Source organism: Podarcis muralis, chromosome 2, assembly GCF_964188315.1.
Source record: "Podarcis muralis chromosome 2, rPodMur119.hap1.1, whole genome shotgun sequence".
NCBI classification, from domain to species: Eukaryota; Metazoa; Chordata; class Lepidosauria; order Squamata; family Lacertidae; genus Podarcis; species Podarcis muralis.
This window is the reverse complement of record NC_135656.1, coordinates 23,755,724-23,768,687: the sequence shown is the minus strand read 5'-3', so window position 1 is coordinate 23,768,687 and position 12,964 is coordinate 23,755,724. Positions and strand designations below refer to the sequence as shown.

Sequence of the window (12,964 nt, the reverse complement as noted above, 5' to 3'; positions counted from 1 at the left end):
GGGCAGGGCATAATGGGGTGGGGGCATTTATGCATGCTCTGTGGAACGAAACCCCCGCACAAAATGGTCACCTTCTGTACTCTAATTGTACAGAATTCAGTAGATAGGTCTACCAAGATTTTGTTTGTTTCTCATCTGATTAATGGACTGCGCTGCCATATTGTTGTTTTTTTAATCCCAAGTTGCAAAAGTAGTTTGCCATAGGATACGGGGGGGGGGGCTGGTATTGGGGTGGTGGAGAGGGGGTGCCCATCACTAAACTCATTGGGTCGGCAGAACAGTCCTGAGCCAAATAATTTCACTTTAGAAAACCAAACCAAACACTTGAGCAAAGCTCATGGTGCTCAAATGCTTCTAACAGCAAAACAATTAAGACTCTTCAAATGTATTCAGATTAATTCTATGCAGGTTCAAAGGTATACCCTCCAAATGAGACAGTAACTCCCAGCAGTAGCTGTTGACCAGCATGCCAGCAGACTCATCCTGCTTCCTTTTACAAAGGCTGCTGAGAAGATCTAACCAAAGAGAACAGGGATGCTCTCTTTTTTGTTCTGTAGCAATCCATGGCAAAGCCAGTTTGAGGACCAATTTCTGACAAAGTCCTGAATATTTGCCTCTAGTTAGATAAGGTGAAAATTAATACTTTTGAGTCCCGAGTACTTCGTTTATGCTTCATCACCTTTTTTTTCAAGCTTTCGAATGGTCTCTTCAGCTTCACTCTGCTTAGTTTTGTACAAGGTCTTCAGTACCTCAGTTTCATTATTCTTTCTGTCCAAAATCTATAGGATAAATCACCAGTGCTTAGTAAATCTATGAGGCTAAGTATGTACAGGAAAGACTACAATCAGAATATAGTATAGTATCAGCAGGAACCAAGATAAATTTGGTATATTCAAAGAAACTCCATGAAGTGTGTATTTCTCACACATTTAATAAGGATTTATGAATTTAGAAAGTATTTAGAGCAACTAAATGTAACATAAACAAAGGATGCATTCAGCTGGTCAAAACAGCACAAAACTTTTTAAAAGACTCGTACAGTTTTAGTGTAAATGTCCTTTGTGAAAGGAACTGAAAAGAGAGGGAAACGTTACACAAAAGACTGATTTTGAGAAGATTTATTTTCCCCAAGGCATCAACATCCCTTTGCAATCATATAAAGAATTTTGAAGTCTAACAAGTTCTGAAAGAGAACTCTAAAATGCAAGTGTAAGTATTATTGCTAAATGCTCTGTTTAATCCTTTGGGATCCCAGCAAGAAAAGAAAAGAATGTTCATGAACACAGTGAAGAAAACATTCAAGATGAAATGTTTTCTTTACAAAAGAACTCGGTATTCAGTCTGCAAACAAAAAATAATAATAAAAGGATTATTCTTTACTTTAGAATACCATAGGACATCTCATCTGGAGACCCTGCTGTGTCAGTCAAAACAAAACTACTAGTTTCAAAGGAAAAGCAAGGGCAATATTTTTGTTCTAAACCTCCCCAGAATACAGGGCTGTACATATTTATGATTATTAACCAGCTTAAACTTTTCAGTGGATTCCCCAAATCCTGGGATAATTCCCACCGCCATATTCTCTGGCCACAATCTCACCTTTGTGAAAAATATATCCTATTCCCTTTACACTCACCCAATATTTAGTGGTACTCGCAATTCTGAATAGTATAGAAATGTAAGTTTTCTAGCCCTATGCCTTTCGTACTGGGCTGAATATACAAACCCAAACTACTATGGCTCCTACAGGCCTAGACAATGGTCTACTTCCATTGATTGTAACAATAAAACTTGGTTATTTGCAAAACTGCCAGCTCTCCACTGTACCACATATGGTCATGAAATACCACAGGATATCCCACAAATTTATAAAATAATGTTCTGCCTCACTGTCTTTCAGTTCATGACACACGGACATTTCCTATTCACTCTCAGCAATGCATAAACTTAAAGGAAGCAAGGCATTACTTCCACTCACACTGTGAATCTGGAATACAAATATATAGTAATGTTACAGGCTGGAGGCAAAAAGTCCACTGGCTCTTCTTTTAATCTCTTACTATGCTCAAAGCAATTAGGACCACTTTTTTTGAGGGGAGTTGAGGGGAAACTGCTTCCCAACCATCTCCAAATCCCATCACCTATTGCCACTGATCTTGCCAACATATCATTCAGTTTTCTTATGCTGTTATCTTCTTTCTCAGTTTGGCTGACATATGAGAGACCTGGCGAGGATTCATGACTGTGCTCATTGTTGAGGTCTCCATCAGCAGATTCACTTCATCTTCAACCGCCCAGGACATTTACTCACCCCAGGCTCAGTTCAGAGTTCTGGTACAAGTGAACTTTAACTGAGAAATCATATTGCCTCTGACACCAATCCTAACATTACTGTTTAAGAGGATGTGGTTTCACACTGGACACCTTTGGGAGCTGTTGGTGCCTTGGGTTGACCAACCTCCCATTCCATGTTATTCTTTCAAAACTCTTACATCCTCTCATATTCAGCACCTAGACACAGTGGCAAGAGCCAATTAACAAAATATGTACATTGCCAAATATTACAATCCTTTTGAAGAATCTTCGATGTTTTATACTTTGGGGTCAAACTATGTTATCATTATTACGTATGAATTTATACCCTGCCTTTCTACAAAGGTTCACAACACAGTTTACACAAAATCAACACAGTATAAGAAAAATTCCCAAACAGCATAGCCTTAAAACAAAGCAAACAAGCATGAAAAACCAACATTCACCAAGTCTTCTGACAGATTTTCAGTACTGCTATCCCCTCTGAGTCATTACAACAAATTAACTTCTATTATTACCCTGCTAGTACCCTGCAAGATACTCAGTGCTACAACAGGCATTTTATGTATTTCATTTATTCAGAAAGTTTATACCCCACTTTTCACCACATCTGGGTCTCAAAACAGCTTACAAAATTAAAATTTTCAATGCACAAAATGTAAAGATAAATTAAAACACTGGAGAAGAAAACATCAAAACAGCATTCACACCGCAAAGGCCCCCCTCTTGCATGTGAAAGTGAGTAAGGGACAGAGTTGGGTGCACTACACTGAAGGAAGGAATAACTCCTCGTTGACATGAGTTATGCTTCTGGCCCAATAACAGTACTGCCCTACGTGATCTCAGCGATCAATCTGGGACATACAGCATAAGACAATTCTTAAGGTGTCCTGGGTCTAAATTGTTCAGAGCTTTGCACACTACTAGTATGAGAACCTTAAACCTGGTCCTCTAGCAGATGGGAAGTCAGTACAGATCTTTTAACACTTTTGGAATGAGCTGGCGGTTGTCTGTTCCCACCACCAGTCTATGTGCAGTATTCCACACTAGCTCAAGCTTCGGACTGTCCAAGGGCAGTCGCAGATAAAGCACATAATCTAGTCTTGAGACTACCAGTGCATGGACTACAGTGGCCAAGCTGTTCCTATCCAGGAGCTGCTGTAGCAGGCATACCAGCCAAAGCTGATACAAGACACTGCTAACCACCAAGGACTCCTATACCTCAGGTGACATATATGGTACCCCAAAGTATTCCCTTCTGCTTCAGAGGGTCCCATAAGAGAATCACTCCATAACCCATAGAAAACATGAAGTTAGACCCAGAGGTACATGGGCATTAGTAATTCTGGCAGTGGTACTGCCCCATTAACTGTTATGCAGGGACTAGTGGAAGACAGCCTGCAGCACCATGCAAGCCCTTGTGCCAGCATGCGTCTTGAGATGCTGAGCAAAACCTCGCGCAAGGGACTGTGCAGTGCCTTGCACAAACGGAAGTACACTTCTGGATTTCAGTTCGCTGAAAACCCTTCTTTATGTGGCAGCGGCCTTCTGCTCATGGAGTGTTGTAAGATCAAATGCATTCAGAGTGGAAATACTCTGAATTGTAGCTTATACTAGTCAGAAGTTAATTAGATGTTAAGCCACATTAAACTAAACTGTGTTTGGCATTATGTGCTCTTTGCAAACTCTTCTAAATAAATAAAAAAAGTAACTCCCTCAGACCTTCTGATGTAAATCTAGTAGTAAACACAAGACTTTTTGGTAATTGGAAGGTTTTACAGAGCCAATGGAATGCCTATTAACAAAATGAGAAATGTTTCCAACAATCAAATGCTATTAACAATGTAGGATCTGGCATGGGATTAACTAGTTGGGAGATAACGTGCTCTCTTGTACCACCACTGGGACCAACTTCTGTTCTGGCAAATACAAAGAAATAGCCACAAGCCCTATCTACTGAAATCCACCTCAGTGGTTGCCAAAGCTTTTACCACAGCTCTTTAGAGAGCAGGCTTCAAGCCATTTGCAGAATCTCTCTCACATGCACCACCACAAGGTTACAGTAGCAAAATACAGGGGTTTAGGAGTGTTCAAATTTTCGTGCTTGTGCGCAAGCGAGCACATATGTGCATTTTTCCATATAAGTGGAACTGCCTACCAAGGCCAAGTAGTTTGTAATCCTACTAACATGATCAGTGCAAGCTACAAAAGACAGCACAATGCTGCATCCAAAAATTCTGATTATTCCAATATACAAAATCCCATTCATATCAGTTTTCGAGCGTTTCACATAGCCAATGGAATCCTATTTTAAAGCCAAATACTGGATAAACTGCCTAAGGAAAAGCTTTACTTTTATTATTTCCTTGCACACTACAATGTCATATACAATCATCATTCAAACCTTTTCCACAATATACTATACCTTCTGAACATCTCCATCGTGCTTCTGCTGTAATTTAAGCTTTTCTTCTTGAATTCTAGCTTCCATTAGTTTGGATTTCATCTCCAGCTGCAAATGGAAAATTTAAATAAATTGATCGGTTTCAAGAGAAACAAAATATCATTATTTTTTACCAACCTCCAAAATAAGCTCAATATTTTAAAAGTTAAAGTCACTCATTTTATTTATTTATATAAATAAATATCAATCTGTTGAAAATGGTTTCAGCTGAAGTTAGACAAGTAGAAAAAGCCTTTTTCAACAACAAACTGTTTTCTACTTGCAAGTACCCATATATTGGTCTCAATTTGCATAAGAGGTCAATTCCCATTTTCTCTTACTGCACCTGCAATAGCATCCCAACTGTTCCCTGCCTTCCTACAGTTCTTGCAAAATGAAAATAATGCAAACCAAACAAAAAAAGGCGCAAAACAATCATAGGAAAACGGATCAATGGATAATTTAAACTGAAACCCGCAAAGACAAATATATTCTGTTTGAATACTTAGTAAAAAGATTCTGGATATGAAAAATATCCAGCGCCTTCAAATAATCCTGCCTTGTCTTTCACTAATTCTGTCCATATTGTCTACAAACATAATCTAAATAAATGCAAGACGCTTGTAAATGCAAATACCAGTATATAATTATAAAAGTATGTTGGGCACCGAAGTTAACACTGAAAAATAATTGCTGAAAACAAAATGCACCAAGCAATCAAATGAAGGCAAAAAGAGTACTATAATACACAGAGAACTCCTTAAAAGGGGGGGGGGGGGGTTCAGCCAGTGTAAGCCAACAATAATGTATGTGCTTTGGCAAGATTGGATCTCTTTTATTTTATATTGCCCAAGAATTTAATAGTTTATATTAAAGGGATTCTCAAACCGGTCTTCTACATTTTCTCAGTTGCAATGAGTTTACCACAGCCATAAGTGAGAAATGCCACATATCTTCTTGAAGTGTGTTTTGAAATTCAACAGGGAAACAGATGGATACCATGAAACACCCAGAAAGCAGAAGGAATAATCTTAGACATCAGGTTGCTGGACCAAGGTGAACAAGCAGCCTGGGGAGCTTGCAGCATGCTAATAAGGCATAAGTGCCTACAGGTATGGGCAGCAATGGGAGGTGGTCCGGCCAGGGCTGCTAGAAAGGCGAGGCATCCTGGAGACAGGCCCATTATGTCACAAGGTGTTTTCATCATGGTAGGTCTGGGTGTAGCAAAAATGGCATTCCATAGACAGCTGCTGCTCAGCAATACCCAGGGAGATGTCCCCAAATGGAGACAGCCACCACATGCCAGCAGTGTGATCTGATGATGCATGACCCAGTGCACCATCTCAGGTGCTACACTCCAGATAACCCCATACAATGCCTGTCAATGGAAGGAAGGGGAAACCGTTACCTGCTGAGGTCCCAGAGGCTGTAGGAACCCACATCTGGGTGGAGCGTCACAGATTGCATCTACCACCACTGTTGGGGATCTCCATGGCCCCAAGTTCTGAGGCTCCAAAGAAGCTATACTCAACCCAGCTCCACTGCCAGTAGAAATTCAAGAAATCAATCTTCCACCCAGTTTGTGAGTACTGGGAGCACAATGGGGCTGCCAGTGCAGATCTGCTTGCCTTTAATGAGCTGGTGCTCTCTGTTTGTGGGAGCAGGTACAGAAGCCCTGAAAGGTTGATGTTTTATTGTGTTTTTAATATTCTGTTGGCAGCCACCAAGAGAGGGTTGGGAAACTCAGCCAGATGGGTGGGGTATAAATAATAATTTATATATCATCATCATCATCATCTCCTGATGTAGTGGCATTCTACTAGCATTCAGGGAATAGAGACCCCACTGGCAGCTGTCACTCCATTGCCCCTCCCCAAAAACCTACTCTGAATGATGTTGTGAAATTCCAGGGACATACTGTGTGGTTTCAAGAGACTCTCCCAATTTTAACCCCAGGTCTTCCCAACAAACAACTTCGTCTATCATGGACCTATACATCTTTAAAGCTGCTCCTGAAGTCAATTTTTGCACAGCAATTTTTAATGTAGGTTTGTAACAATTGCTTTAGCCCAGGGATGGGAAACATTTCTTAATCAATGACTGCATTCCCTGCTGCAGGCCACATGCCAGCAGTGGGCAGAGCCAGAACAAATAGTGAATAGGTCAGCTTCTTCTTCTCTCTCTATCCTCCTCCCTTTCTCTGTCCCTCCTCCTTGTTTTTTCTCCTCTTTGCCACTCACATGAAATTAGGCTGAAGTCCTCATGGAATTAAGCCAACGTCCATAAATGTCCCTTGAGCTACAAGCGGCATAAACAGTGAGGGGGAAAAGTATCCGATCCCCTGCTAAATTTGCCCGTTTGCCCTCTGATGAAGAAATGACCAGCCCAGAATTTTAATGGTAGGTTTATTGTAGCTGTCAGAGACAGAATAACAACAGGAAATACTTTTCCCGCTCACTGTATGTCAAACAAGAAGGGAATATGCAGCACCTAACAACTTCAGTTTATATTTTCTGAGATGACAATGGTCACCTTCTCCATATATTATAAGGCAGCATGACTCAGAATAACGCTTTGGCTCAAAGAAAGTAACCATAAGAAAGGTCTCAAACATTTCATGTACCCTGTGTGAAGGTACAGGAGAAAGAAAGTAATTAACTAACTACTATTGTTCGGGGGGGGGGGGGGGGTTAAAAGCACAGACCAAAACCAAAAAAGCCTGCAGCTCATTTAAGCTTTCTCCAAAAGTCTTGATTTCAGGTTCAAAATTCAGTACAGACTGGTCTTAACTTTTCCACCATAAATCACTTGTAGAAACACAGAAGAATGTAGAACTGATATCACAAAACGTAAGGTGGTTGCATTTGCAGGTACAAGTGATCGATAATCCAATTTAAGGAATGTGTCCCTAAAAGTGAGACTCCCTTTGAATTTAAGAATGCAATGAAGTTAGGCTGGTTAACTATATTTTGATTATTTGTCTAACAAATAAATCCAGTTTATGATCAACCACTCATTTTTTGTTTCTTACTACAGTATACAGCTGACACATAGTAAGTTTTATCAGCTCCTCTTGCTTAATGGCCTAGTGCCAAACACAGGCAAATACATCTCCAAAATAGGTTCAAAAGAATATTATGATACTCCTATGTCTTTTTTCAGAATGAAAAACAATGAAGCAGATTAATCATAATAAAAGCAGCAACTGTTACTGGCAAAACTGTTGATAAAAATAGAAAACGGTAATAATGTTTTAGATTATTATGTGTCTTCTTCCCATACTGAAATGTTTGGAAGTGCAAAATTTTTATCATTGCCACAGCTCATTCCTTTGTGTTTCTGTCATTGTTTATGCTCTTTACAAAGAACTATGAAGAAATTAAGCCTTACGGGCATGTAAACACTACTGATGTCAAACATCTGTTCTTTCCCTATAATTAAAGCTATTGAGAGTGATACCAATGAAATGGATTTTATGTGCTCTCTCACACACACTTTGCTTCTTTTTAAATAAAACAATATTTCTTTTTTAAAAAATCAACAACTTGTTTTATGTTTTTCATAATATTCTGCTTGCTTAAGCTTTGGACTGAACATTAAACCACTTATTTCAAAATAGTTCCATTTGGTTTGTGGGGTTACCAGACACTTTTTATGCTCATGGGACTACCAAACTAGTCCTGAGACCACGAGCAGAAGTGAAACTAAAGTTATTTAGTTCAATCCTCCATTCAAGACATGGTGGGAATGGACTTCCACACTGGACCAAGTTTTACCAATTCCTTTCCAGGCCAGCTGTTGCCCAAATATCTGGACCTGACGACTCTTACCACACAAAGACCATACCTTATCACGAGGGCTACGTTTCTGGCTCTGTGGGTCAGATTCTTATCAAGATCTGTCTCATGGGCCAAAGTTGATGTCAAAACCCCTTTCACTCCCATTGGAACAAGATTGGTCTTAAAAGGGAAAGTGGGAAGAAGCCTTTGGGAGTCTCTTTTAAGCCAAAGCTCACTGCAATCTTAAAGGGGGGGACCACCAAAGCTTTTGCAAGAATTTGCACGTCCCCCTCCCCTTTAAGACTGCAGCAAGATCAGGCCTATTAACAGGAAAGTGGGCATAAGCCTTTGGAGCTCTTTGAGATCACAAGAAGATCTGACTTAAAAGTGAAGGGACTATCCCCCTCTTCCCTTTTTGCACTGAGTTTGGGATGGAATGAGCTTGCTGGAGTGCCCAGTTGATTTCCTGAGCCCAGTAGCAAGAAGGATCCCCCCTCTCCTAATGGGAGCATGGAGATCTTGCTTAGTGCACCTGAACTCAGCAAGATTTCTCTCCCTTTGTATCATCTGATGTGAAAGGGGAGATAGCCTGCTTAGCACTGGGTTCCTGCTTTGTGCAGTGCTTCAAAGGCTCTGGTTGGTGGGTGCTTTGGGAGCTGGATAAAGCAATTTTGGGCCTACAGTCCTCCAGACTCCAGCCTTTCAGTCAAGCCCTGCCATTATCAATATGGCATCAGGTATAGGTGGACGGTCATGGCTTGCCCTAAGTGGGGAAGTTTGGCAGGCACTCATGCCTCAGTGCTATTTTTCTAGGAAAAATAGGTGCCAGAACTCACAGTGAGCGCCTCCCTTGTTCTCTTATAATGGCAATAGCGTCCACCTGACAGGACTGAGTTAACGGTGAGTTCCTGCTGAAAAAAAGCCCTGACTATCACCCTGTGAAAGGTTTAAGGCAGTCTTGAACACAAAGAGTAAATGATTTTTAAACACAATTTAAAATAGACACCACAAACACAGGGAATGATGTCCCTATAGTATATGGAATTATTCTGAAATAAAGCACAGAAGCAGAAACACTGAAGTGCTGATGTCAGTGGTCAACTTTGTTATTGTTGAGTTGGAGACTGGCACAATGAAAAGAACATTTGTTAGCCAGGCGATGCAATATGATATTCATTAGTATGAAATCTTCTTAAAAGGGGGGACTCCTGTGACATGATGAATGAAATGATAAATATTGAGTTGAACGGAACCATATTATTAGGGTGTTGCCATAGCTAAGTATAAATTCCTGAAGGCGTTACAACTTCTCACACAGGCTTGATGCTGGTCTGCAACTTTTGAATTCATAGCCAAGAGTCACATGCACAAGGTCTTGCTTTAGAGGAACTTATTTGGGGGTTTCTATCAACAAATTCTCACATATAACATTAGCCAGGGGTCATTTGACACTTTTAGAGAAAACACTTAAGTTACAGATAAATTCTTGAGGTTGCAAGACCTCAATGACATGGGTCTGACATGGGTCACAGCTTTCAAAAACAAGAAAGCATTTAAACTACCAGTGGCATGCTTCTTGATTATTTTTGTAGGGAGGATCAAGGCAATTAACACAACAAGTTAATGTTAATCGGAATGAAATAAAAGTAGCTAAAACACAAAACATTATGTAAAGCAGCTTACAAATGTTAGATTGGTCACAATGGAATTACCCAACAAAGGCACCTTTAGGAAGCTTATTTATTAAGGATTGGGTGGTAATTTATTGATGTTTTGCTGAAGAAGTAAACAACGCAATTCCTTTTATTCAAAATTTACTGCAGTTTAAGAGGAAGCAGCCTGAATGGGAAAAAACATTCTTCCTTTACATTTGCCGTTTAATTTCCACAGAGAAGCAACACTTAAAATTCCTATGAGTGTTGGTTTTGAAAACTTAAAAATTTACATCTTTTTGTACTTCAAAATTAAAAATTTAGAACTATTACCTATTCATTATTAATATAAATGTCTGTTTGGAGAGTTTTCAAAAAGAAAATGCCACCTAAGATTTTATGCTTCTAATGTTTTATGTATGTCAACCCTGGGGAAAAAATATTTTAAACTAAAGGTTTATATTCCCAAGAAGTCTTCACTCCCCCATCCACAATCCTTACTTCCATAAAGTCACTTTGCCAAAAACACTTTTCAAACAGATTACCAGAGATGAAGATGCTAAATCTCATGTAATGCACTTTACCCAGGAATGGTCCAGCTCTGCAGTTTTTGTTTATTGATTTGTCTGAATGTCTCCCCATCATCAGATATAAACTATAATTCACTGTCATTTTAATAGGTTTCAATTCCATGCCCTGGAAATTAATAAACATGAAGAATCCATACCTGTTCCCATCTGTCCAAATAATGTCTAACCTTCTAGGAAGCCAACATGGTGACTTCCATAGATTTTGGGAGTGCAGTTCCCAATCCATCAACCTTGGCCTGAATAGCCAATTGCCCACAATGATCTGAGTTGAAGTCCAACGTTATGTGAAGTGCACCACATTGGCTACCACTCCTCTGCTGTTTCTGTCTCTCCATACCACTTGCCTTCTGATATCCAAACCTTTTACCTTTTAACTATCACATTAAAGGATGGCAACAATGATGACCAAACTGTCCCTTGGAAACAGCAGCACAATACTTTCCACCAATGTTGAAAACACTGGGTGGAATTCAACAGAGTAAAGTGGGTTGTGTTTGTGTAGACTGAAGTCCACTTATGCAACAGGATCCCCCCCTTCCCCCTAAACTTGTTCTGGGGGCTCCCTCAACCTTCCAGAGCAGATGTAGGGGCACATAGGAGAGGATAGGCAGAAAAAGTCCCAATATGAGAGTGGATCTCATTCCTCTCCTCTTACAACCTAGACAGGAGGGTTTGTGTCTGACATGGAGTCATGGAGACAGGCTGGGAATACTGTGTATTTTTATTAGTATCACCACTTATTTATTAACTGGCTTCTAAACAGCTTTCTCAAGCTCAAGGTACTGTACATTGAAGATAATTTAGAACAGTTCAAAAGAACAAAACCAGCAAATACATTTAAAACGAAACCAAAACCATACAAAGCAGACACTTACGGTGAAGACACAGCTAGGGAAGCCTGTCGGAACAAAAATATCTTCAGTTGCTTCCAGATAGTGGGCACCTGTTGCATCTCCACAGAACAGGAACAGCCAAATTAAAATCCCTCTACCAAGTTACTGTGAAAGCAGGCTTCTGAGGCCTTTGGAACTTGCAGGAGAAACTCTCCCACAGATCACAGCTGAATGTACCACCCACCCTGCTGCCCAATGGCCTTGCTGAGGTATTCTGTGGGGTTCTGTTGTAGAAGGCAAATACTATGGTCCTGGGCAATTTCCATATGCATGTAGAGGACCCCTCCTTCCCTTCTCCATTGGATAGCTCAGGTAGTCATCAGCCCAATGCATGGTTTAGGGCATACCCTTGACTTGGTCTCTGCTCCAAGTAGGAAGAGGGAGGTCTTGATATGGGAAGGGTAACCCTACAGTTATAGTGTTAAATAAAAGTTGTGGTCTTACATCAACTGATAACAGGTGTCTTGTGACTTTCTTCTGGAGTCTGGGGGGAAATTCACAGTAAGAGACTTGCAATATCTGTCCAGTCATGTGAGCTACCAAGATTCAAATTTGAAGGTAGAAAGAGGTGAGATATTTCAGCTGCAAATGCTACTTTGATGCACTAGGATTCTAGTTCTAAATCGGAAAGATAGCTAAAGTTTTTTCCCCAGAAGCATACACTGCTTAAGTTTCCACAAAGGTAACAGCAAAGTCCATCACTCAGCAAGAAATATTCAGAGGATCAAAGCACAGTCAAAGCCTGATTTGCCCTATGGTCATAAAGCACCCTTGATGTAATGAAAGTAATACTTAGTCAGTACTTTCACCTAACATGCAATTATTCAACCACAAGATGGCATTACACTGTGTAAAAATAACTATGAAGTATCCAGAACATGAAATTGGTTCATTCTTATATTTGTACCACAGTGCTAGAACAGCCAGGAACTTGTCTTTCAAAAATATTTATTTTTTTCCTTAGTGAGACTAAGAAAAAACAAAAAACCTTTATCTTTCCTTAGCAAAAGTTTCATTAAAAATTATACATTTCTTTATTCCTTACTTCCAAGGGGGGAAATTAGAGAATTTTAAAGATGCAATCCAAAATATGACAACACGGAATGGAATGGAAGCTTTAAAATTAAACAGGAACACTAAAAGGTTCTAAAACGCCACAGTTCACACCAACTAAATCAATTGTTTGAAAGCTGTTTATAACTACTAAAATCGTACTGGCATTATACAGCTAGACTTGTCTTCTATTCTACACAAGTTAAAAAATTAATTTCCAGGAACTTTTTTGGTTTCATGT

General features: G+C 39.8%; 1 protein-coding gene across 4 annotated transcripts in view; it reads right to left on the bottom strand.

Moving 5' to 3' along the window:
* CEP112 (centrosomal protein 112) overlaps positions 1–12,964 on the bottom strand; it is a 212,625-nt gene that overhangs the window by 166,097 nt on the left and 33,564 nt on the right. For all 4 annotated transcript variants that reach the window (XM_028713174.2, XM_028713148.2, XM_028713183.2 and 1 more), the window contains 2 exons: positions 4,739–4,825; positions 680–779 (listed from right to left, as the gene is read on the bottom strand). In XM_028713174.2, the coding sequence (XP_028569007.2) occupies positions 680–779; positions 4,739–4,825 (187 nt within the window). The remainder of the gene's footprint in view (positions 1–679; positions 780–4,738; positions 4,826–12,964) is intronic.